General features: G+C 42.5%; 1 protein-coding gene and 1 long non-coding RNA gene across 2 annotated transcripts; both read right to left on the reverse strand.

Annotated features, from left to right (window-relative positions):
• Positions 1–2,781: 2,781 nt before the first annotated feature.
• Positions 2,782–6,828, reverse strand: LOC117045737. Its single transcript, XR_004426460.1, has 3 exons — positions 6,674–6,828; positions 4,271–4,417; positions 2,782–3,038 (listed from the first exon to the last, which is right to left on the reverse strand). It is a non-coding gene; the product is annotated as an uncharacterized LOC117045737 (long non-coding RNA).
• A 4,980-nt stretch (positions 6,829–11,808) lies between these two features.
• On the reverse strand, positions 11,809–27,164 carry TMPRSS3 (transmembrane serine protease 3). The gene is given in 19 exon segments (XM_033146375.1): positions 11,809–12,254; positions 13,262–13,341; positions 13,344–13,373; positions 13,376–13,412; positions 13,969–14,048; positions 14,051–14,097; positions 14,947–14,986; positions 14,989–15,045; positions 16,926–17,095; positions 17,507–17,672; positions 18,501–18,544; positions 19,773–19,854; positions 19,857–19,897; positions 21,040–21,163; positions 21,962–22,078; positions 23,752–23,859; positions 24,349–24,372; positions 24,375–24,532; positions 27,160–27,164. Coding segments are annotated over 19 exon segments (1,437 nt in total). The 3' UTR covers positions 11,809–12,227.
• Between the last annotated feature and the right edge of the window lie 362 nt (positions 27,165–27,526).

The following is a 27,526-nucleotide window of genomic DNA, read 5'->3' on the forward strand; positions in this document are numbered from 1 at the left end:
CGAGAAGCTAATCATGGCCTTTTCCATTCCACCCCCCCCCATCTTCTATGTCCCTGCCAACAGACACATTCTGTGGCCACTGAACATATTCAGTCCACATTGGTCCAAAACCTTTTGTACTTTCTTCCTTTTTTGTACTTCTGCTGATGCCTCCCCCTTGTGTGTGGAATAATTTCATATTGGCTACCTAAGGATCACCACTTGGAGAATGAGTTTGGTGTAGTATTGCCATCTCTTTGGTGAATATATGTCTACAGATGTACATGCCTCACAGCTAAGTGCACAGATCTGTGGAATGGGACTATAAACAATGATACAGTAACACTCCAGATCTTGCTCTTGAGAGTCAATGTCTGTAAAAAAAATATTAACCTAAATATATTATTTCCAAATAGTATAAAAAGTTTTTTGAGGCATACATTTTAAGCATCATTTGAAACTATATGGCAATGATTTACATAAAGTAATGTACAAAGTAAGTAAAAGAAATACGTAGAAATTTTGGCTTACTTGAAATGGTGAGAATCTAGACATAAGTGGCTTGATTCTGGTGCTGCTAGACCTAGATGTTAGATAACAGAAAATTTCCTGTCTTCTTCAGTCCCAAGGATTATTCTTTGAATAATGGCTTTTAGTTTGCAGATCAGCGTCTAATAGCCGTGATGTCACACCATGTCTGAACTGAGCATACAAGCTTCTTTTTTTTAAAAAAAAAAAAAGGGGCAAAGGACAAAGGGCTTTTTATATGTGATAGTTCAGGCTTTGGGAAGAAGGCCAAGCTTCCCAAATATGTATCTGCTGTTCAGCTAGTTTACTGTCCTACTGTCCTATGAGGAATCCGATCCAGAGGAACAATCAGTACCAAGATAGGTCATGTCCTCTGGAGCTCTACTGGCATCTGAGTCCACCCAGGACGAAGGGCTCTGTTTGGGAGGCAATAAACAGTCACTATCACCAGATGCAATGTTGAAGGCACCACAAAGTTGTTGCCAGGCAGATAATCATTTGGGCAGAGAACATAAGGCAAGGCACATATCAAATTCACTGCTTCCCAGAAGATACTTCATGCAGTGTTACAGGCAACTTAATTGTTTTCAGTGCCAGATTTATGTATAGGCTAAGTAGGCTGAAGACTAGGACCTCTAAATCTAAGGGGCCTCGCCAGCCCTCCCGCTCCCCAGTGGGCAGTCTCCCCTCTCCCAAAATTGCAAACCCAAGACTTCATGTGAGGGCAGGGCAACTTGGCCTCTAAATTTAGGGGGCCTCCCCAGCCTGCCTGCTCCCCAGTGCCACAGTCTCTCCTCTCCCAAAATTGCAAACCCAAGACTTCTTGCAAGGGTAGAGCAACTCAGGCCCTTCGGGTTTTTTTTTTAAAAAATGACAATACAACTTCATTTTCCTAAAAAAATAATGCTTATTCCACAAAAGGTTTACAAAGTTCAGTTATTGCATTTTTTAAAATCACCGTGGTATTTAACAATAATATCTTATGTCCTTTAGAGGAGAAATTGTGAATTGAAGAATTTTAAATACTCGTTATCATCTTTGGCTTCACTTATAACACTCTTCCATTTTCTTCTAGTTGTAAGGGTTGGGGTGGGGAGGGGCCTCACAAGTGGAGTAGCCTTGGGTCTCTCTTCATCTAAATCTGTCCCTGATTGTTTTTGTTGGGAACCTTTGAAAATGGAACTGCAGCTGACATCCATTGCAGCAAGATCAACTTGTCCTGCTGATTCTGCATTGTCTATTATGGTATGGCAGCACAAGCCACTCTACACTTCCATCACAAGATTAGGATGCATTTTTCTGTAGAGGATGATTTTGTATGGATATACCAGACCAGATGCAACAAAGCAACATATAGCATTACCTTTGGGCTAATTCTGCCTTACACTAGTATAGCCTACAAACCAGAGATGTGAAATCCGTGGTCCTTCATATATTGATGGTCTACAACTCACATAGTCCCTGATTGTTAACCATGCTGGCTAGAGCTGATGGGAATTAGAATCCAGCAACATTGGGAAAGCCACAAATTGCCCATCTGTGCTATAAATGGTGGCTGAGCTCAATAAAATGTGCAAAGATGGATATAAATGCACGGCAGAGATACAGTTCATCCCTTATATAGCCAAGACTCCCTGGAATAAACCTCACTTTCCAGCCATTGTCACATGGAATGATCATAAACTCAGGGGAAATGTAAAAGTAATTGGTGTGCATTTCTTTCTCTCTGGCCCACTGCCCTATTTTGACTGCAGTTCTTTTCAAAAAATGAGACAATTGCCATCTTGTGTCCTTAGCAACATCGCTTCACACACCCCTCCTCTCCTTCCCTCCCATCTCTGGGATAGCCTTCATGGTTAAAGAGTAATTTACCATTTTGTTTTCTTTTTCTGAGAAAGCTCTGGTATTTTCTCTGTTTCCCCATGTGGTATATTATGATGGCATTCTGCCCTCCAGACTCGCACCCAAAGTTGTTCATGCTGTGCACCTGATTATTTTGGTAAACACTGAGTGGCGAGTTTTCTGAGCCAGTGCTATCAAACAGACAGCAGCCTATCCTCTGGCAGAACAGAGCAAGGGCCACAGTGGGGAATGATTTCCCTACCCAAGAAAAATAGCTCTTCTAGCACATTTGATCTAAATTCTCCACAATTGTGCATTGGAAAGGCTTATTTCTTCAACACAGAGAAGTCCTTGGTAGGCATGTATAGAGATGAGGGGTGGGTGCATCTTACTAAATGTCTGAATTTGAAAGAAAGAGAAGGAAAGCAGAAATTAAGGACGCAACACACTTTTGCTTAGATTTATTGCTTCAGGAAGGAGTAAAGGGCTGAATAGTAGGGGGGAAAGAATCAGAAGAAGTAATCTATAGCATGGTTTAAGTGGTTCAATTCGTCTCAGAATTCTGCAGGATTTCAGTTGCCAACATTGTCAAGAAACAGGTTCATGGTGATGAAGTGACTTGTGCACACCTTCTTCGTGTAGAGAAGTGGTTCCTACTATCACTGAATCCCTTCCTTATAACACACACTCTGGATGGAGAAAGTGAAAGAATAACATCAGCCACACAATCCATTTCATCAGAGCATTTCTCGCCTCAAGCATTTTTTTTAAAAAATTGTCATTTAAACATATTGATGCACGTTCCAAACATTTCCCAAATGATCAACATAAAATAAATATAATTTGTAGTGATGAGAACAGGTCGCTTAGCTGCCACCCAAAAGAGCAGTCCATTCATCTTTTTTAACCTCTTCCCTGTACTAATATCTACTAATACAAAATCTGCATTGTGATGTGTGATGCCATTGCAGTGTCCACTTCCCAGTCTTCTGCTTTTAAGTGTGGGGGCAATTTTGCAACATGATTGATGTCATGTTACTCATTTGATTCCGATATTACTCAGATACCTTTATCGGGGACGGGATGGCCAGCTACAAAAGAAGACAGAGCTCCTACACCTTGAGCAGCTGCCACACCAACTTCACCTCCTGAAATTCCTTCTTCTACTCTACTTTGAAAGGTTCAGGGGTCTCTGCATCTGGATAGCCTAGCCTTGTGCCCTGACCATCTCTGCCCCAATTACACAAACCCCTAACTACCTGTTTTCTCCATCCTTCCCTTTCAACCTGATCTACTGCAGCCTTTCCCCAAAGCAGTGTTAGCCAGATGTTTTGGGAAACACTCCTCAGCAGCCCCAGTCAGCATTGCTGTTCTGGCTGGGATGTGGATGGGAGTTGTAGTTCAATGTATCTGAAGGGCACCTGTTTGGGAAAGGGCTGGTTTAGCACATGTGTGAGAGAGAGTGGCTGGAGAGATGGGGAATGTGATATATGCATCTCTGAGTCTGCAGCAGTTTACAGAGCTGAGCATTTCAGATGCAGCTCTCTTCCCCAGGTTGTGACTTGGCAACCCTAGATTCTATGCATCCGTTATAGGATCAAGTCCTCGGGTGCGATTTCTGCTTTATAAGAGAACCACCATAAAAATTAGAAAACAACAAATTAGAAAAAAAAGTATTCGGCATCACAAGGCCACTGCACAACACCAATACTTGTAATTTCAGAAGCAGACTAGCACAACTTTAAACTGATTTTGGGATTCAGTCCTGCCTTGTGCCAAGGTTACGTTAATGAAAACTTTTAGAATAATTTAAGCTCTTACAACAAGACATTCATATTGTACTTTTATGTGCCAAAAACCACACAGATGAAATGTATTTGACACTGGAATCCAAAAACGAATTAGAGTTGTGGATACTAACCTTCTATTGAAATGGGTTTGAAGCACCAGGGGGCATCAACCACGTTTGAATCAAAGCAACATTGCCTTGCACCACATTCAATTTCACCAATGCCTGGGTAGCCACAATTTTCTCTTGATCTTGCTGGAACATTGCATTGTCCTGAAGCTATTTAAAGTAAAGATTGATATCAACAAGTTGTTTTCTGTGAGGGAGATGATCACAAATGCTCTTTATATAGGCACCAAGCACCCTCATAAATTCATGTACTTTGCTTTTTAAATAATGAACGTTCCCCACATCAAATGGGGTGCACGTTTTGCGTGGTCGCGAGTAGCCCCCTTGGATCACGGAGCAGCTCCTGGCAGTTGGGCCTGGCACCACCTTCCCAGGTTGGATACCTGTGGACTTCACCTACTCCAGCAGCCGCACAATCCTGGCTGGGGAGGTGTTGCTGGGGGGGGGCGGATTGGCCAGGTAGAAGGAGGAATTATACAGCACACACAATAGAACTTGAGTCATACCTGGAAAGCAGCCATTGGATTCAGAGCTTCCCCACCCCCACTCCCTCAATTGGCATTTACTTTGCAGGTTAACCACCTTTTTTCCACAGCCACACAGGCACGCAGGCACTTCTATGTCAAGGTCGCTGTTGAAGGGCCGGAAAGGACTTTCCCTGCATTGGCAGGTTTCGCCTTTCCTATAGCAATTCGTCACAACTTTGGCGGTTGCAGGCCTTGGGCGGAATCCTTTAGCCATCTACAAAATTGGGGGGGGGGGCGGGGTGGTGACCCCCCACCCCCATTGCAGCATTGATAACAGGGTTCCCGTTAAAGGGGTCTCGGGGGAGGCATTGGCCATACGCCCAGAGGTCGTCACTGCCCTCCCCCTCCAGCGGCGGCGAACAGGGGGGTGGGCTATCTGCTTGAACATATGTTCTTCAGAGCTAGCCCACTCCCCACTCATGCTGGATAACCCTAAAAGTACCCAGAACCCCGGCTGGGGGCTGGGAAGGATAAACGTCCAATGCCTGAGCCAATGTCTCCCTACATCTGAATATTAATAAAGTTGTGGCCAATTTAATCCCATAGAACGTTGTCACGTGTCGTTATTTCCCTCAGGGGTTGCCCGGGGTTCGGGGGACTCCGCCTGGCCACGCAAAACAATTACATCTATTTGATCTTCTTGTAGTCATCACACTAATTACAATTCTAGTCACAATAACACTGATAGTTTTAGTGCAAAAGTAATCCTGGTATTTTCATCATTCATTGCTTTAATGTCAGTTAACGTTTATTATGGCAAACAGCCAGCATATTAAACCAGAAGAAGGGAGAGGTTCCCTGTTTGCCACACACACAGCCCCCACTTCAGAATGAAGAATGAAAGCACAACTTCTTAAAGAAGCACCTGCCCTATCATTGCTCTAGAAAAGAAGAAAACTTCTCTTCATTCATGAGAATAATACAATGTCCTGTTATGGCAGCAAGGTAAGTTTAATGATCAGAACCTTGTTGCTAGATTATTACGAGCGCAATAATAAGATCAAAATCAGTTTGAAAGCCTGATATATAGATAAACCAAAATTATTATTTTCAGACATATATTCAGCTTACCACATGGTTTTATTTGAGATATTACATATCCAACATCGGACATGGGTTTATTTGTTTATATACCTGGAAAAAATGCCATAATGTGCCATATAACAAAAGATTCAGTAGCTGCCACAAATTCCCAGCTTTCATTCTTTTTAATTCTATTTTTAATGAGCTAATTTGGTTAGTGTGGGCTGTATATTTGTTAAAGGAGCTTTAGAATTTATGGACATTTAGAAGCCAGAAGATACTGTCAATGCTGGTTAGAAGACACAACATTCATTCACTACCACATGGAATGTCTTGGCACCAATTCCAGTTCTTTTGCATGTCCCTGATTTCCGCCTGTCTGAGCAAACCTACCAACATCCTAAATGCCCTCTATGACAAATCTCTTTCCCCCCCCCCCTTGCCCACTTTAAAAATAACCAGAGAGTAAATGTGGGTGAGCTATTTTTATATTCCTATAATAAAATAAAACCAACTTCATAATATTCACACATTATTAAACACTCCTACTTCACATTTTCTTGGTTTCAAAATACAGGGTTTGGGGCTTAGAACATAAACATGAATGAAGCCTTCTTTATTAGAATCGCACAGAACTGCATTCCTAGATAGCTCTCCAATACTGCCCCATCAAGACGGCCAGATCTAGCAAAATATAAGAGAAAGTTACACCCGCCTTTGAGAACTGATATTTTGGCTGCAGTGCTACAAGCAGAACTGCAGAGGCTTGCACCGTTAGTGTAGCTTCGTTGTACGCCACTTGATTTTTTCATATAATATAAATGATAAAAGAAATACTGAAAATGCGTGCACTTACGCTGCAAGGCATTGCTGAGCCCTACAATGGTCAAAATGGCCAGAACCCAGATCATTTTGTTTCCCATTGCAGCGTCTGTGACTGGCTTCAAGGAAAGGAAGGTGGAGAATCTGTAAATGAGAACCACACCAGAGAGAGTTTTGTTTTATATATTGGCTGTGTTTGTTGGCTTGGTTTCATAGAGTATTTGCCTAAGGTGGTACTTTTTGGAATCCTGTTCTTGATATCTCTTTTTGATTAAAATTACACCATTAACACATTTTACCAGCATTCACTGTGACTGGTTTTCTCTGATAGCAGTTCTAAAAGAAAAGAAAACTGGTTCAAATATTAAACTTTGCTAAAGGCTGTTTACACATAGGCAGGTTCCACCCAAGGCTCCAGCATTTAGTCTTTAAATCCAGAGTGACATGGGAGTGAGCTTTGTGATCAAACATACACCCTGTGTAGACCTTTCATTGATGAGCCAGGGTAGGTAGAACCCATGCAGTTGAAAAGAGATCCCCAGTATTATACAAACCCATGTCTGCCATATGGATTGCTTTTGCCATTTTGAATTCCCCCTAACTCTGTGAACATTGGTGGTATGAAAAGAGGCTGCTAGAGTGGATCAACCAGGTCAGACAAGTGTCACCTGACAGATTCCCTTTGGTTGGCAGGATTAAGATAGATGGCCCTGAATGGCAGGTCTTTGCATAGGTAAGGAAATAGCCACACTCTGTCTGGAAGCAGTGTGTTTCTTTTTTCCTCCCACCTTTTCCCTACCTGTGGGGATGATGACTGAGTAAGTTGCTCTCCATAAGAAATGTGATAGTTCTGGTGGCTGCCCTAGAAATTTGATGCAGAGCAGTGAATTTGGGGCATCTATTGGAATTCAGCTGCCCCTTCGGTCAGTAAAGGTAAAGGTAAAGGGACCCCTGACCATTAGGTCCAGTCGTGTCCGACTCTGGGGTTGCTGCACTCATCTCGCTTTTCATGAGGCCAGCATGACTAAGCTGCTTCTGGCGAAGCAGAGCAGCGCACGGAAACGCCATTTACCTTCCCGCCGGAGCGGTACCTATTTATCTACTTGCACTTTGATGTGCTTTCAAACTGCTAGGTGGGCAGGAGCTGGGACCGAGCAACGGGAGCTCACCCCGTTGTGGGGATTCAAACCACCAACCTTCTCATCAGCAAGCCCTAGTCTCTGTGGTTTAACCCACAGTGCCACCCGCATCCCTCAGTCAGTATATATGTGTAAATAAAACCATACATGGCAATAAAAATCACATATCACAAAAAACCACCCACTTCCAGTGCAACTGAAACACTACGTCAAAGGAGTTCCGACCCTAAAGACTTTAGGCAACACGTGGAGACATGTTATAGCAGAGAGAAGTAGTTCATAAGGTGACTACTAGATTATATTAAGGTAGACGTACATACACTCTACAGGGTTGCTTCTCCCCTTCCCCCCTAAAGCCAAGAGATGCTCATCACAGGACTGCAATGTGTAATATTGCCAATTCTTAAACTCAAATTCTGGTTGCATTTTTTCAGTCCAAAGTCAAAGCTGTGTACTAGCAGTGGGTCTGGCTATAGCTACTGCCTATAAACTTCTCTAAAGTTGAACAGCATAGGAAGAAAACACTGCAAAGATTTACCAGCAGAACTGACCATCCTAGGAAAATAAGCTATTAGTACCAGAACTGTACCTGAATGTGGGATGGAGTGGGGGGGGAGCAGGATCAGACCAGCATTATAAAGTCTTATTTTAAACATTTATGGGGATGTGCACTGCAACTTCACCATAGTTGTACAATATTTAATGTATAAGATCACTTTTAGTTCCCTGTGGATTGTTAAAGTGTTCAAGACTCCTGCATTTACTTATAGGACAAAGAGTGAGCATTTCTTATGTTTTATGAGTTACTGTAGTTCTTGCAATTTCTTTCTCAGATCAAAGTACAACTAATCAATGGGAAACACAGTCAAACTGAGATGGAGCCTCCCAATTTCTTTATTTGCTTTTCCTGATGGACTGCAACTCCCACCATTGCTCACTAATAGCCATGCTGTCCGGGGTTGAGGAGAGCAGGAGTCCAAAAAATATTTGGATGGCTGCTGGTTCCCCCTTCCGGTACTATTGTTAATGTGTTTCCCATTGGTTTGCCCTGCTTTTATTTTAAACAGCAGTTTGCAAGAACTGTACTGTAACTCACTGGCAGTGAGAAACACTCTCCTTCACTTGTTGTCCAAGGAGTAAAGGCAAGAATTTGCATGCATTTGTATGCTATGTTTTCATCTACTTTTCTGCATCCACTGTTGCATGAGATTTTCTAGGGTTTGAAATAGTTAAAAAGCCCAATGGCTTGTACCAGAAGCCTTTAATGTGTTACTGCTTGTGAAATTTATCTCTAGCTTAAGTGGTTTCTTCCCTTTCTAAATGCTTCCTGTGGTTTCCGTCACAGTGTTCCATTGTGCCTGAAGCGGTTTAGTCATGCTGGCCACATGACTTGGAAAGCTGTCTGTGGACAAATGCCGGCTCCCTCAGCCTGAAAGCGAAATGAATGCCGCAACCCCATAGTTGCCTTTGACTGGAGTTAACTGTCCTGAGGCTATAATGCAATCATGTGGCAATGTAGGCATGTCCTTTACATGGTGGTTTTGGCTGGTAGCTCTGAAGCTGTTAATCTTCTTGTATATTTCCCCCAAGAAGCTCAAGGTAACATGGTTTTCTCCTGTATGGAAAGTTAGGCTGAGACGCAGTGGTCCAATCTGCACTATATATTTAAAGCAGCATCATATGACTTTGAACAGTCATGGCTTCTCCAAAGAATCATGGGAAGTGTAGTTCATTAAGGGTGCCGAGAATTGTTGGGAGACCCCTATTTCCTTCACAGAACTACAATTCCCACAAAACTGGGAAGAGTGATTCTTAAACCACACTGAAAATTGTACCTCTAATGCTGTCCCATGAACTGCAAGAAGATCAAACCTATCAATTCTGAAGGAAATCAGGCCTGAGTGCTCACTGGAAGGACAGATCCTGAAGCTGAGGCTCCAATACTTTGGCCTCCTCATGAGAAAAGATGACTCCCTGGAAAAGACCCTGGTGTTGGGAAAGCTGGAGGGCACAAGGAGAAGGGGATGACAGAGGATGAGATGGTTGGACAGTGTTCTCAAAGCTACCAACATGAGTCTGACCAAACTGCGGGAGGCAGTGGAAGACAGGAGTGCCTGGCGTGCTCTGGTCCATGGGGTCACGAAGAGTCGGACACAATTGAACAACAACAATGCTGTCTAGTCTTCCTGCAACAATCAAGTCATCTGGGTATAGTCATAAAGAAGGAAATCAGTATTATTCACTTGGGGGGGGGCGGGGGGTGGAAATCACTCCACCATTTCACACTTTACTTAACAAAGGGAAATGTGCTAGCTTCTTTATAATTTGCTACAAATACTGAGATGATACACTGGGTCTGGATCAATATTGATCTGTAAAAACATTAACTAATGTTATATAACTCTCAATGCAGTTTTCCACTGTAGGAAGCTCCCTGCTCTACAGCGCCTTCTGGTGTCACATTTTTATAACCAACCAGTGTAGATTCGCTTTAAAGGTCAAGGTACCCCTGACTGTCGCGGGCGATTCTGGGGTTGCTGTGCTCATCTCGCTTTACTGGCCGAGGGAGCCCGTGTTTGTCCATAGACAGCTTCTGGGTCATGTGGCCAGCATGACCAAAGCCACTTCTGGCAAACCAGAGCAGCACACGGAAATGTCGTTTACCTTCCCGCCGGAGCAGTACCTATTTATCTACTTGCACTTTGACGTGCTTTCAGACTGCTAGGTGGGCAGGAGCTGGGACCAAACAACAGGAGCTCACCCCGTTGCATGGATTCGAACTGCCGACCTTCCGATCAGCAAGCCCTAGGCTCTGTGGTTTAGGCCACAGCGCCACCTGAGATTCACTTTACAATCTAACTATACATAAGTTAAGGAATAGTGCATACGTTTTGGGGCATGCCACACTTATTTCCCTCCTGTGCTGCTTCTGTAAGGATTCTGTAAGAATTCTCCCATATATGTGCAATTCTCCCACTATTAAAAAATGTGCCATCTGTAAGCTATATTTTTAGAATGAATTTTCTTATTCCAGCCTTAAACGTATCACAGCCTGCCTTGATGCTTCAGGGTGGGTAGTTAGTTAGTTAGTTAGTTAGTTAGTTAGTTAGTTAGTTATTGAGCTTGCTTACTTGCTTCATTGCCTAAAGACTTTCTGTGGTAACTGTGTAATGTGGCCCCTCTCCTCTGTGAACCTAGATTACTACTTGTTCAATAATTTTTGGGTTGCCCAGTTAAAAGGAAGATGTTCATTCATAATACTGTAGAATGCCCATAAACAAATGACAGAGCTCCTGTAGTTGTTGTTTTTTTAATTGCCCTCCAAGAATATAAATCAAGCACCATCAGACCGATACATTTGCATTTATTCATTTATTTACAACATACCTTAAGTCTAGTGTTTTGCCATCTAAGGTTATAAATCAAGCACCATCAGATGATTACACATCTGCTTATTTACAATGTGCCTTTGCATCGACAAGGCACCATATGTAATTTAGAAATCTCGGAATGTGTTAAAGATCAAGAGCATTGATTCCCAGAATTTCTTAGGCTGGGCTCAAAGAAAAGGGGGGAGGGCTTTTCATAGTAAATAAAGTTCCTTGTTCCTTTCTGCCCACCTAGTCTTACAGTGAATGAATCTTCTGAACAGTATGTGGAAAGGAAAGACTTGAGCCTGGGGTTCTTAAACATACGTAGGAGGGAAACAGCAGTGCAGTTTTGAACTTTGAGACAGGAAATGCAACAAAATTTTAGGAGCAAGCGCTAGCTGACAATGTGGTTTTGTTTGTGTTCTTGTTGGTGGCAAACACTGCCCAACTCAAATTGCATTCAGCTATTGCTTAGGTGCCAAAAATCAGAACTCTTTAGCTGCTCAAAAAGGGATGAGTAAAACGGCCAGTTTTGTTTTTTTCTATATTTCTCTTTTTCTTTCTTTCTTAAATTCAGTTCTTCACATTTCCACATCAGTTTGTGATTATTAATATTATTATTAAAGGTCAAAAGAAAATCCATCAGTATTTTAGGCGCAAATGCACCCAGCCAACATCGTACACTATTTCTACCATCAATTGAGAGATGGGCACCACCTTCCTGCCCTGGTTGTATCTTCTTGTTTCAGGCAGGCAGCAAACCCAGTAAACCTGTCCATACTTTTCACTTTGCTGGCCTAATGATCTGGAATCTTCCTTTTCTATCTCAGTTCACCAGGAATAGGTGGGTTAGGAGAGAAGGGTTCTTGGCATGCAGGCATGCTTACACCTGAAAACTGGGTGACACCATCAAAATACTTGGATATTCTTCATTGTGACATAGTGCATTTTAAAGGGATGAGTGCAAAAGATAGTTGTAGCAGCTCTTCTGTTAGGAAGTGCAAAAACTGTGCAGGACGAAAGTTGATTGTCTTCTCTGTCCCAAACAAACATTCTGAAGAGTTTATGTGGTAATGATCTAACCTCCTCTCTTCCATTCTTCTCTCTACAATACAAATGAAGCATGCACCATTGAGACATCAATAGTATTGCTTCTCAGGAAGAAGAAGAAAAAAGCATTTAGCTATGAAATTTACTTCATAATCCACACGTTTCACAGCAGAAAAATACGACATATAATAATTGATGCCTATTCTGTGCCCTTTAGCCATATACTCACGATGTTATGGTAGTTTTTAAAAGTCAGTATTTAGGATAGGTTGAGAGAGATATAAACAACAGGTGAGGGATGATGGGAGCTGGAAATGGGCAAATAGTTCTTACTAATCAAACTTGTATTCTCATTCACAGATGGTGACTGACAAATGTTAATAATGTACTGACATGTGATTCTGATACGGTTTTATTTTATTTTACCATAAAGCAATGCTGCTTTTTAATTGGACAGACTATTCTTCTGCTTCCTTCGCTGCAATACCAGGCTGCTTCATAGCCTCCAAGCATTTCAAAATATACTACTCTGCACTCACTCACCATGTGAAATGCCACAGTTAAAAGAGCATTAAGTAATACCTGCTGTTCTCTATGCAATCTGTGTTCCTGCTTTGTAAAGGGTTGCTATGCAAAACCCAGCAGGAAATGCTTAAACTCAGCTCTGCAACTCTACCCAGTTTTCTATCTTATCTATGGGCGAACAGAATAAATTTAGGGTGTGACCAAGCTATCACTCCTATCAGGGTTGGTGCTCAAGTCTCCTGGGCTGGCCCAAATCTTTGTATATTTCCCATACTTCACCACCACCACCACCCAGTTTAGGACTGAGGTCCAGGATCCCACCCTCCTTTAATAAACACTGAATTTTAACAATTGCTCCTACGACCAACATAATACATGAAGGGAGTGCAAATCGCGCGCCCCCTTACTCCATTCACTTGTATGGAACAGGGGGAAGAAGTTGCAATTAAGGAAACCATTGATAAGGTAGAAGCATAACAGCCCCTTGACCCCACTATCAAGGTTAGGCTGGGAAGAAGAAACTATTGGAAAGCAAACCTCCATTTGTTCATGTATCCAATCCAGAAATGAGGTGATGCGACTGTAGACCCCTGGTTTATTTTCTTCTGCACAGCCCACCCAAAGCTGGTTGTTCCTACCAGCTTCCAGTATTCCGATCTTCACATACCAATGGTCCCCCACTATCTCCCTGAAAGAGACAGGAAAACAAGCTTTTGTCTGGATCTCAAAAAGAAACAGTAGGTAGAGCTGCTAATAATGTTTAAGCTAGCAGAAGTTAGTCATTCAAAAGCCAATTGATGGAACCATGGAGAAAGGCTGCAAATGTCTTGACTTCATCATGCTTTGAGGGTTGTCATTTGGCAATCCAGTGTACCTGGATTAAGTTTAGGATTTTATTTAAATCACTCAGCAAGTATAAATGAATGCTCATCTCTCCTTCCATTGACTCCCTCAAATAGATTATATTTATTGAATGGATGAAAAGATTTTTAACCTGCCCTTCGGTGTATGATACTCACAAGCAAGCTACTCCCTTCCTCATTCCAGTTTTTCTAATAACTGGGATTGGGCATTATAAACATATTATGCCAGTACTTTGTTATCTTCACTGGCTCCCGACTGCTCCTGGGCCTGATTTAAAGTGCTGCTTTTGCTTCTAAGGCCCAACTTCTTGGATATTGGTAGTATCTTCACCGCCACCAGATTGCTCAGTTAAGACAGTCACCTTTAAGAAATGACCCTACCTGACATGTGTCTATGCCTCCTTGTAAATAACCTGCACAGAGCATTGACGTAGCCACAATTCCTCCATAGACCTCTCTGGGTTGCACACTTTGTTAGAAATCAAAGGGACACCAGCTAATTCAGAATCTCTGACGTATCACCTGTTCCAAGACAGAATTTAAATTCTCCATTTAAGGGATAGCGAAGATATGGCATCTTAAAAAGTGGTTAGCTTTTTTTTAAATGCATTTAAAAAAAACAAAAAACTTTCCTAATTTCATATATTTATTAATGCCAGCCAACCAATGGTGCATTTAGTTTTCTTTAGAAATACAGTGGAGCCTCGTTTTAAAGGTCTCAGAAGTCGAACGTTTCAGCTTTCAGCGCCAAAATCCGGAAGTAACTGCTTCGGTTTTCGAATGCTTTTCAGAAGCCAACGTGCCACTGCTTTCATTTTGTTTCCCTGTTGTATTGAGACTTCCGTATTGAGTTTTCGGTTTTTGAACATTTCGGAAGTGAACGGTCTTCAAGAATGGATTCAGTTCGAAAACCAAGGTTCCACTGTAGTTGAAACATTTGTTCAATCCTATACTTTTTTTAATATTAAGAAGGAATTCCCAAATCTATCCAGAAATTCTTTAAGACTTTGTGGAGATCTTAGCTGGGCTTAAGTCTCACTGAAAGCAATCAAGCCAATATTATTGGGTAATATCCAACTTTAGTCCAGAGTAGACTATTTTGACTATATTGGATATCACTGTGTCTCATGGAGACTTGGGGCTCCTTCTCACCCCAGCTGATGGATGTGAGGAAAGAAGTCTATGTACATGACACCTTACTTCACATCTGTTAATACCTCCATTTCCATATTTTGGTCAGACTGGAATTTTTTGCTTATGGGAAAATATTTATTAAGTGTATCTCTTGAATTAATGGTTCATACATAGCAAATTTTCAGTTATCAAAAAATACATTGTTAGATTCAAATGCTGAAATACTCGCCTCCTTCTTCTGCAGCTCCCCATCCTGATATCCACACATTTTCCCCTCTGGAAAATGTTCTCCAAAATTAGGAAGACAAATTGGCTCTATATTACCTGTGTAAAAGAAATACCTGCTCTCCAAACTAGCAGTTTCATAATACATATTTTTGATAGTCATGTGAGGTTGTTATATATATCTCATTTTCCTTCAGCAACTTCAATATGGTCTCCAGTGGCCTCCAGTATAGGTAGTCAGGTCCAGACAAAGGCTGAACACACACTACACCTTATTTAAAGCACATTCTCTTCCTCAAAGGATTTTGGACCTCGTAGTTTAGCCTACAAAGGGCAACAATTCCCAGCAACCTTTAATGAATTACAGTGCCCAGAATTCATTGGAGGGGGGGGGAGATATGCTTTGTATGTGCTTTAAAGATATAGTGTGTACTCAGCCTGACATGACTTCAGCAGTAGAATTGCATAATGTGCCTTGACTCCCATCATCTGTATTGTATTGCACTTATGGAGGTCAAGCCTTTGACATTCAGCCAAAGCCTGAACTGATGACTGTTCAGAAGATTCATTGTGGCCAACAAGCAACTCTAAAGAGGCAACAAGGAGTGGGAGAGAGGAAGTTTCATGTATTGATCTGAACTAACCATCCAGTTAATTTGCTACTGTATAGACTTCGAGGGGTGATAGAGCATGTAGACTAGCACTGTAGTTCTCCATTTCCATGAAAATGCACCTCAAATAAAAACAATACTGGAAATCTGTGCATTCAAGCTTGCTTCCCCCCCCCCCAATTTTAGGTTATTCACTCTACCTCATCATAAATAATAGGTCTGTTTGTGGTGCATTAGCTTATGCTAGATCAAGGATATGTTCCTCAGCAATAAATATACTGTGGGTTTTTCTATTTGTGGAAACAAACCCATGGGTGAAAATAAGCACTCTCCATTCCAGTATTCTTTGGGAGGTTCAGCCCATCCTCATGAAAGGGACTCCAATACATGGATGAACTACCAGTGATTGCAAATACAAATTTGGGGGAAAGAGCTGTAGCTCAATGCAGAGCACATACTTTGCATGTGGAAAGTTAAGCAGCAACATATCTCCGAATACCAGTTGTGGGAAACACCAGTAGAAGAGGGTTATGGCCTTCATGCTGTATTTATGGGCTTCCCAGAGGCTGCTGTGGGTAGAAGAATATTAGCCTTGATGGACCTTTAGTCTGGTCCAGCTGGGCTGTTCTTACAGGGCCTCTCACTTAATTCTGTTGGTAGGACCAAAGTAGATATGATGTTGTTCACACAATTAATTTCCCTTATAAAAAATTATAGGCAACTTTTTGAGGATACCCCTGGGTATCATAAAACTGCTGTGGTCCATGGGCCACCAACTGGTCAGTCTTCATTGAGGTAATCAGGTGCATTCATTATGCTTACAGTCCTCAATTTTCACATGCAGTGCTTTTTTAGCTTGCAAGGGTTCCACATTCCTTCATACAAATGGAAGGATGACTTCAGGATCAGCACAGATCCTGAAGTCTTTGTTATTCTGAAAGCATGGGGATTCCCACTCCAAAAAACCTAGGTGTGTATTTTAGAGTGCTGCTGACATGCCAAGAAAATGAGTAAATCAGGTTGCTATGTGGGATTGATCATATTGTTGGATCACTTACTTACTCGTTAAAAAATTGTACACTGTGATAAAAAATGATGTAGTTTACAACACTATACAAATATAATAAAAGACACATAAAAATTAAATTCAGATATCATTGTTATCTCCAGTAGGCGTCATTGTGGGACTGGTAGTTCTTGATTCAGATTACCACAGATTAATATTGTATTTTAGTGACCAGACTGGTAGTTCTTGATTCAGATTACCACAGATTAATATTGTATTTAGTGACAGCAGTAATCAATTCTAACTTTAAATGCAGAACAAAGAGAGGAAAGAGAAAGAAATAGCAATAGATTCAAAATTACCATTTAGTGCAAGTGGTTTGGCCAGCCTAATCAATGCTATATCATTCTTCATTGTTTTGGGTTTATAATTTTTATGGTATATAATTTTGTCCACTAAATATGGATTAGCATGGCCTTCTTCGAGTATTACAAAGCCTGCATACACACTCCAAGCTCTTGGGAAGTACAAACTGAAACAAAGACAGAAAGAGAAAGGGTTAGTGGCTTCCAACCTTTAAAATCATTTGCCAAACCTGTGTGACACATTATTTTTTGCCTCAGTGCTAAATCCATTCCAGCACAAGAAGTTATTTCCAGCAATGACAGAATTACACTAAGATTCACAATGTAGGTCTTTCAGGACCAGTGTTATATGGTCGCAGTGGCCACTCCCAGTCACCAGTCTAGCTGCCACATGTGAGAAATGTTACTACAGCTTCACCAGGCACTGCTGCGTCATTTAAAAACCTGGCACTATGTGGGCAGGACACTTACTTCACAACTGTGGTCCAGCTAGGATTGGGGTCAACAATTGGTTGGAAACAACCCACGCAATAGGTGTCTGCAGTGCAAAAACATGGCGAACAAGACAAGGCACTTACTCATAAACACAGTGGGCTGCTGTTACAATCCACCAAGGGGTGATGATGGATCCACCACACAAATGATATCCTTGAAACTGAAGGCTGGCTTGCCATGGCCATTGCTGGGGCATCGATGCATTTCCTCCCACTATACGGGGGGCATACCTGGACCTAGCACCACACGCTGTAGAAAAGGGAAAGTAGTGTCACTGGGATCACAAGTGAGGAATCCTTATCTGGATGAGCTGTACATACAGAGGTGTACCTAGGGTCCCTTGTGCAAGGAGCTGTATTGGTGCCCCTGGGGGAAAGGCCCTTTAGCACAACAGCCACATTAGAAAGTACTACATTTTACACAAGTACTTGAAGTGTCTGGAGTGAGGGTGAGGTGAGGAGGAAGGGCAAAAAAACACACACCTTTGTGCTGCAGTGTGAGAAGGATGGGAAGCTTCTCCTGTGTTTGATCTCACTGTGACAGTGTTGGTGCGTCACTACACACAAATACTTCATACACTCTATAGTCCAATAGATGATTTTTGTAATAAAAAACAAACAAACCCAGGCCTGAGCCCCTAGCAGGGGCTGGTCTCGCTAACTCCTAGTTATGTCTCTGGCGCATATATTTTTAAAGACACAATTCTTGAATTTAAGTCATGTTTAACTCAGAGAGACACATAAGAATATTCATTTCTTGACTGAACTCATGAGAAATATATTGTCTTACTTTGGGGGTGTTCCCAAATCACTCTCTCTTTTTCTCTAACTCATCTGCCAGTTCTTCTTGTATAATTTTTCTGTCCTAGTTGCTAAAATTTTATTTACAGAAAGGAGATTTCTGAGAATTGCTGTCAATTTTCACCCACTGGAAGGTCTCCTGCACATGATTTGGAGCAGCTACCATGATCTCGACTTGCATATTTCAACTTGCACAAACCAACTTTTAGTTTGAACATCTCCCACAATTCTTGGTGTCAAACTGATGTTACATTCTGCTGTTTTTCAAAGCACTTACCCAAACATTTTAGAATAATCACATAGCCTGAGGCACACTCTTCTCTGAAATGAAAAGAAGACAAAGTGATAGAGTTGAATGCTTGCTACGGTACCTCTTTTCCACTTCATCAAATCAAATTGAGGTTCAACATGTTAAGTCTAAAAGAAGAAAAAAAAGAAACCCCTTCTTAAAAGTATTCTTCCAGCTTCTGTTGCCTTTTCATTTTTATTTAAACTGTTTTAATTGTTTTCATATATGACATAGTATCATTGGTGGGTTTTTTTGCTGATTTTTAAAGATATGAAATTGCTTTGATTTATTTATAAGAAGTGATTTGTAAACAGAATTAAATAAATAAATAAAGCACCCTTCCTTTGTATTGCTATGAGGCAATGGTTTTGAGGGGGGCCTCCAGGGGTCCTGTGCACTTTTCTTTCCCTTCCCACCTTCCCCCATTGCTGCACTGGTTGTTCACTCTTACACACACACACACCAGATGGTGGTGGCAAGGGGTAAAACTGGTCCCTGTTTCTTTCTTTTGCTTTGGGGAGGGAGAGAAAGAAAAAAAGGACCATCTATTTACTTCCTGTCACCTGGTAACAAGGGTGCCAACTCCTAGGGGCTGAACCCCCTTGGCTCCCTCCCCCAATATTTGTTAGTGGAGAACTGGGCCCCTTAGTGTTTGTTCGGGCATCATGTGTGACATCACAATGTCATACACAATGCTCGGACACAGCACTGTCGTGCAAGCCAACAACATGGCAGCTCCTCCTTCTCCTGCTGCAGAGGAAAAGCAGACCCTGGCCTATGGTGGTGGCAGGAGGCCAAGAAGCCCTGGCCATGGAGGCTGGGGCTGTGTGACGCCTAGACATGATGTCAGTCCCCCCCCCATCACTTTCCTGAGTCAGTGTGCCTGCATGGTAAGCTGGGGTGGGGAGGAAACGAACAGACCCCCTTTTCTGTTCCCCCACCCCCCAAACAAAAGAAAGAAAAAGGGACCCATTTCTCCTGTTGGCGAGGTGGTAAGATTGGAACAGTATTCTTCAGCCACCGAATGCCTGCGTAAACACAGATGTTTTCCAATACTTCCTGAATAATTACGGAGACAGGTGCACCTCAAAAGGGAGAGCATTTCACACTGGGGAATCACCACTGAAAAGGCCCTGCCATGGGTCTAAGGGTCTAAGATGGTGTGTACTGCAGTCCAGCCCTACCAGCAGGACTGGGTCGGAAGAGTTTATTTTAAAATTTATGTACGTATCTTTCTGTAATTTAGCATCTGAGACATACCGTAAGGATGTAGTGTTCTGTGGAGATGTCAGCTGATCAGCTGACAACCAATGATCTGCAGCAACAAAATGCCTCTGAAATGCTCTTCAATAGCGGTGACCGGGAAGGCCCTCGAACTCACAAAGCTGTAAATAACAGGAATTGCCTTGAAAATTCAGCAACATTCTGAACATTTACTTCATCTATCACATGGCTAGCCTACCTGCTGGCTTGATATAAAGTTTTTATGGAAATATGGCAAATAGTTTTAAGGAAACCCTGTATTAAACTAACGGATAATCAGTGAACACACACGAAAATCCCACTGTGGCTTCTGATGGATCATCCTGCTGTTGTTTTACTTGTCTATTCACATTTATATCCTGCCTTTCTCTCAACATGGAACCCAAAGCAACATACACGTAGTTCCCTGGTGGTATCCCATCCAGCCTCTGACTGTCATCAGAACATGCCAACCTAAGGCCAACCTTCTTGCTCAGATTGCTTGAGTATAGCCCAGAATTATAGTTTGGCATTTCCTCAAGAGGTATCTAATGTTTTGGAAATAATTGGGAATCTCTGTAACTGAATGAGATATCAGTCAACCAGGAGTGAACAACATGTTGCCCTCCAGATATTATTGGACTATAGCACCCATCATCTCTGACCATTCACCATGCTGACTAGGTTGCCCATCTCTGCTTTGTTGCCTGCCACCCTCCAGCCAAGGGAGCAGGCCAGGGTGTTTATGTGCATGAATGAAAAAAATAGTTTGCACTGTCTGAAGGGATGGAATCAGAGAGGGAGCTCAAAGTTGGCTGAAGGCCCCTTGCGTAGGAAATGTGGAACTGACCTGCTGATTTTAGGGCTGTTTGCTACTTGCCTCCCCTTTGACTCTACCAACATTTGTAAAAAACATAGAGTCGCAATAAGTCTCCTGTGCCATCCTGTGTCAAAAGCAGGTGACACAGGGACAGCAACAAAAAGCCCCTGTCAGTTTCTTGGCAAAGTTCTGTTAATGCAATTTGTTTGTTGTTTACAACATTTGTATGCTAATCACATAACACAAAGTTATATTTCCAGGGGCTTTACTGATTAATAGAGTTTTGTAGTAAATATGCACTTTCTGCAAAAATAATAAATAATCAGCACTTTGCTGCAGAAACCACCTTGGGTACATGGGTTGCATTTCAGAAAGCCAGGTGTAACGAGAGGGACTTTCCTTTTAAAGCAAGCAACAGTTTGACATACGAATCCTTCATTTCCGCGGTCATTTCCTATGCAGTACCTTGAGATACCTAAGTATTTACATGTAACTCTTCCATAGGTTTCTTGCCAGTTTTCTGAACACACAGTCCTCCAGGCTCCATAAGCAAACACTTGCAGCACAGCCTTCTTGCCACTCAGTCTGACTGTGGGATACAGAGAGAAAGGCCGTAAATAGCTAATAAGCAACTGCTGCGACTGAATCAGTGTATACTAATGTACTGTATCTCTCGATGAATTTTGGCATTGGTTTTTGTGCATTTGTTCCTATTTCATGCAATAAAGGTAATAAAATAATAATTTTACTTGTACCCCGTCCATGGCTGGGTTTCCCAGCCACTCTGGATGGCTTCCAACAGGAGATTAAAAATACATTAAAACATCAGTCATAAAAAACTTCCCTAAACAGGGCTTTATAACAAAATAGGTTATAAATGTAAAATAAAAAATTGCTATCTTGAAAACCCATGAAGGTTGAGATCTTCCACCCCCTCCTTACTCTGTTCCATTGCTCTCCCCTGCGACGGTGGCAAAACAGGGGGAGGGGGGCCCTCTCTGCTTGAACATATGTTCTCCAGAGCCAGCCCAATCCCCACACATTCTGGATAACCCTGATGTCCCCCAGAACCCCGGCTGGGGACTGGGAAGGATATACACCCAATGCCTGAGCCAAGGTCTTCCTACATCTGAAACTTAATAAAGTTGTGGCCAATTTTAATCCCATAGCACGTTGTCTTGAGTCATTATTCCACTCAGGGGTCACCTAGGGTTGGGGGGACTCTGCCTGTCCACACAATGCAGTAAACAATGGTCAAACATGTTTTGTCTGGGAATATTGAATGGAATGTTTCAAACAGAGCTTGGATTTAGTTTTTAATAAAAAATATCAAAGCTAAGTTTTGAGGGGAAGTAGCATGTGTAATCCAGAATCAAATCAAAGTTACCACATCTATACTCATCCTCTCCATCTTTACAGTTGAAGACTCCATCACATCTTGCTGTTTGGTCAATACATCTAAAGGACGACCTGCACCGAAATCCCCCAATGCAGTTGAAGTAAACTGACAGAATGAAAGGAAATCATATCAAGTTAAGACAGCATATCCTTGGCTTGGCAGCAATATTATGATTATGATGATTATTAATTTATATACCACTTAATTGTAGTAAAGCCTCAAAGCGGTTAAGATATATTCCTTTAGATTAACATGCTGAAAGAAGGTTTGAAAGGGAATTTGTGAATTACAGGCCTAAGATAGGGTTGCCATATTTCAAAAAGTGAAAATTTGGACACAGAAGTTGTTAGTTTTGCCCAGAGTTGTTGACCTTTTTTGGCTAAATCTTTAAAAAGTGAAGTTTTTGAGCTATTTTAAAGAAAATTCATCAATAATTTGACTTCTGACATGGGTTGCATTATGCCCAGGTTTCCCTGGACATTTCAGTGATTTCTGCCTGGGCACTCTTTCTGAGTGCTATATCCAGATGTATGGCAACCCTACCTAAGACAAGATAGCATACAGCCCCACATTCCAAATACAGAAGCCAGCCTCACTGGCAGCTGAAATTTACACCAACGTTGGTGATCGAACAGTTTCCTCACCTAACCACTGCACTTGAAAGTGACAGTTTAGTTTAGAAGGCCCAGGGCAAACTGTGTGATGCCCACAACTTTATCCTCTGACAGAGGGGGATGTATGGGGGGGGGAGCTCAGGAGGAATGGTGGAAACACTGTGACCAGTGCCCCCACCACCTCCATCATTTGTGGCCTGAGATGAAACTTAGCCATGCTCATTCATTTCTATGGCTCTGCTCTGAATACCACCCCATATTTCTCAGACTTGGTTGAATAGCAGATAATGGCACGTGATTGGCTGTGCTGGACCACCTGATTTCCAAGACCAAGAGGATTCTGGTCTGAAATGTTAAAAGTGTCCAGGCTCAAATTGCCATTGTTCCTTCATTCAGTTGTCCTGATGATGCAAACAGAAAGGAATTGAAGCCTGGTCTGCAGAGCTCCATGTACCACATGAGCCTTGGGCTTGCCGATCAGAAGGTCGGCAGTTCAAATCCCCGTGATGGGGTGAGCTCCCGTTGCTCTGTCCCAGCTCCTGCCAACCTAGCAGTTCGAAAGCACACCAGTGCAAGTAGATAAATAGGTCCCACTGCAGCAGGAAGGTAAACGATGTTTCCGTACACTCTGGTTTCCGTCACGGTGTTCCGTTGCACCAGAAGCAGTTTAGTCACGCTGGCCACATGACCCGGAAAGCTATCTGTGGACAAACGCCGGCTCCCTTGGCTTGAAAGTGAGATGAGCACTGCACCCCATATTTGCCTTTGACTGGACTTAACTGTCATGGGGTCCTTTACCACATGAATGCTACATCCATCCAGAGTTCCATATGTGTCACAGGTCTGCACCCAGTCACCATGTTGCTGAAAGTCAATCTCAGTACACTGGAAGTAATCATGTGAGTTGGTCCTAACTGATACGTTCTGGCAGTGTGCATTCTGTTGATTATGGCAATGACTTTATTAAATACCAGTTCTGTTTTATAGATCTCATGCTGAGGAGTTAAAGTGTGTGTGTGTGTGTGGTGTGTGTGTGTGTGTGTTTAAAATCAATAGGCAACCTTTGGCAGCAGGTTAATCCTATTCTCAGTAGGAGACTCATAAAAAATGCAGACTCTTGAATGGTTAGTTGAGAACCTAATAAATAAGTTATTTGGTACTCACTTCCCAGGCCAATGGCAACTGCTATGATTACAGTGAGTAATAAGGCAAGGATAAGGGGAAGCAGCCCGAGTGGAATTAAACCATGGCACGGAGGTGTCGGAATGTCTCCTGGAATAAATAAAAGAAGCAAGAAACAACAACCTCTGAACAGGACATACAACATTAAGTTTTGCACTAATTACATTTAATCAAAATAGCATCAGCTGCATTCATTCTTTGATGTGCTATTTTATATTCTGATGCCCTGCATTATATATACAGGCAGCAACCATTTTAGGTGTGTCCAATTGATGCGCGATTGCTGACACGCAAGTCCTTTTGGACCCAGAAAAGGGCAACATGGGGGCAGATTTTCGTACCACTGTCATACCTTCCAGATTAAATATGGATCAGGCCATGTTTTCTTGGATTCCAACTCCCACCATTAACCATGTTAGCCAGGGCTGATGGAAGCTGGAACTCACTAACATCTGAGGGGTCCCCAGTTCCCCATCTCTGGTATAAGTCATTTAAGGTTTCCCTAAATCTGGGGGGTTAAAATGAGGTTTGGGAAGAAAGGGCCACTAATTCCCACCCCAGAACTTCTTGCATTCCTACCATTTTCATTTTCACCGGGATCTATTTTGCTTGTTGCAGGCAGAACAATCTTTTGTAGAAAAAGCAGAGCTCAGATCCTGGCAGTTCATCTTCTACAACGGAGACAATTTCAACGGATCCAGGACTGGAATCTGTTTCTTCGACCTTAACCAACAGAAAGAGAGAGAGAGCACAAACACACACACTGTAAGACAGTGCAAATTCAGGTCAAATCAATTACCAAAAGAAGACTTTCAAAGTTTTTTCTTCTTGATGCAAGTACTCAAGCTGCTCCAGGAAAATATAGTTACTGAGGATCAATTGAAAACCCATTTTGCTTTTATTGCATGTGACCAGTAAGGAAATTTCCAATTGCACTGGCAAGGGGTAAGAGATAATCCTCCACACTTCCCCACATTCTACTTTCCTGGTGCCTGTAATTTAGTAAGAAAAAACTTGATACATAGCTTCATGCCACATTTGTAGCTAATGTCTAGTTTTGCCCTAAACTATGAATCATCAAGGTCAGAATCTCACTTCTGCCATGAATGAACTCACTAGGTGATGCTTGGTAAGCCACACTCACTCAGCCTTAGCCCCCACCCACAATCTGTAATATGGTGGATAAAATATGATAGGAAAAGCGGTGCATGCTATTAGATACAATGCAATGCATTGCCAACATCTTACAGAATCTTTCCAAATCCCAGCTGTCTTGATTTTAGAGTTCAGAACATCAGTCAAGTTTGGCCCTTGGCTAGAAAATATTAGTCGATAAACTTCAAGGACTTAAAGTGTTGCTCAACTCTGTCTTTCTCTATCGCTACACTGTCATTAATTTGACTCCCAAAAAGAGTCACACAAATGGTACTTCATTAAAAGCCAAAGATCTTTCCTCGTGCCTTAATGCAGCTGTAAACAACCCATTTAAATTAGGAATGCACACAGAATCCTCTCATCTGACTCACTGAGCCTTTTAAATTCAACAAAAGAACCTTTCAGCCTGGCATTCCTGGTAGACACTATAGTGGAAGGAACAGTGAAGTGTTCGTTGAAACAATTATTTATGGTCTAATTTGGTGGTGATTGTTTTTTTCTCTTCCATAGGAAGGCTTTGGAATGATTCCCAATGAGAGGCATACATAGAAAGCACAGCTTGCATCAAACTGGAAAGCCCACCCCAGAAAGATTCATGAGCAAACTATAGCCCTGTCAGCTCTTGCTTGTAGATATTTCCTGCAGCACATATACAGACACTACTAATTTAGATTTCCCCGGCCTTAACTCAAACCAAATGCCCAACAGGTAGAACTTAGCCTCATGTGCAGCTCTGGACAATGTGTCGTGATAACAGAGAACAGTGTCACAATGATCCAGCACAGAATCAGATGTGCTTTGTGGCTCCACACAGGCCTAACGTCAGCCTATGTGGCCTATATCAAGTTTAGCCAATATGGTGCTTTCCAGAAGTACATGGACTGCTGTTTCCATCATCCCCGATCAGTGGCCATGCTAGCTGGACCTAATGAGAGCTGGAGTCATCTTGAGGGCACTGCATTGGCTACCCCTGGGCTAAATGAATGCAAATGGGAGGAGAGGTGCTATGGTAGCAGAGTCTTCCCTGGGCTGCACCCATTCATCAAACATGTGCAGGAAGCCTCGTGCATACACTGGTCATGCACCCAGAAAACTCTCTACAAGGAGTCTGATGGTGGGATGTAAGCTGGAGGGTGGTGGAGCCTGACACCACAACACCAATACAGTGGTGCCCCGCTAGACGAAAATAATTCGTCCCGCGAAAATTTTCGTCTAGCGGGGTTTCGTCTTGCGGAGCGGCAATGGGAGCCGCGCTCCGCAAAACGAAAAAAAAAAAAGACGAATTTTTTCGTCTTGCGAGGCAGCCCCATAGACTTTTTCGTCTAGCGGGGCAGCCTCCCGCTAGACGAATGCTTTCGTCTAGCGAGTTTTTCGTCTAGCGAAGCATTCGTCTAGCGGGGTACCACTGTATGCTCCTCCATCTAAGTATATTCATATAGTCCTGTTGGAACATTAGGAGAGGATGTTGCATTGTGGCCTGTGCCTTTTAGCACCTCTCAAATGCCCTTCCCCTACCAGTGACTATCTATAATCACCTCCCTGTTTTTTTGGAATTGTAGAGAAGAGTTTCCAAGATGAATTGTCCTAAAATCCTTATGAATTTCCACGAGGACTTTAAAAAAATTTTTTCACAAACTGCTGTGGCAATGTGAAGAACTGTTAGATGACAGGGACTGGGCAGAGGAGTGGTGGTAGAGACTCCCCAGCCTGACCTTTCCAGAGAAGAAGGAGACAGTTCAGAATTACAACAGGGGTTTGAGGGAGGTCACAGCTCAGAGGGAGATGAAGGGAAAGGCTGCGAAATAATGGGAGAGGAGGAGGAGGAAGCACCAGGGGAGAGGCAGCTGATGGACTCAGTGTCTTTAGAAAGCATTCCAGACGCCCCCCTCCTAGAACACGGTGGGCCTTGAAAGTAGGAGAGCAAGGAGCTCTAAGGCAAAAGGCCCTTTTCAGCACCAGTAGCAATGACTCATGAGGAACTGGGAGTGATGGAGGGGGTGGGGTTCCACTCGGAGCAACACCATTACTCCAAGAGACTGCAATTCTAAGCCTCTCTCTGTGAATATTGCATAAAAAGCATTGGTAATAACTTTCCTTATCTTATCAGTTCCTGGCAACCTGCCGTGAGGAGGATGGGGTTGGATCCTCTGACACCTGGCAGAATGATTAGGGAAGAGGGAGAACTGAGTCAAAAGTCAAAATTGGCATATTTGCCCATCCCTAACCATAACTCACATCATCACTGACCAGTAGCTATGATGACCTGGGCTGATGGGTGGCTACCGGCTCCTCACCCATGGAGCGCAGGATGTAGTTTAACGATTTCACCAACAGGGTACAGTCACTAGGAACAGCTCCTGTGCATGAGCACTTGAGATTGATGTGTTCTTACACCCCTACAATTCCCATTACAGCTTCCCTCCTGCCTCATTCTTGAGAACCAACAACTCTAAAAGAAACAGCTCTTCAAAGTATGGGATGTGATAGAGAAAGAGGAGAGAAATGTTTGCCCTCCGCTAGGGATCCACTTACCATTGTTGAAAATCCAACTGCTTTCTCTTTTCATTATAAAGCTTAGCCAGCTAGAAAGCCTGCCATCCGC

The sequence above is a fragment of the Lacerta agilis genome, chromosome 4, assembly GCF_009819535.1.
Source record: "Lacerta agilis isolate rLacAgi1 chromosome 4, rLacAgi1.pri, whole genome shotgun sequence".
Taxonomy (NCBI): Eukaryota; Metazoa; Chordata; class Lepidosauria; order Squamata; family Lacertidae; genus Lacerta; species Lacerta agilis.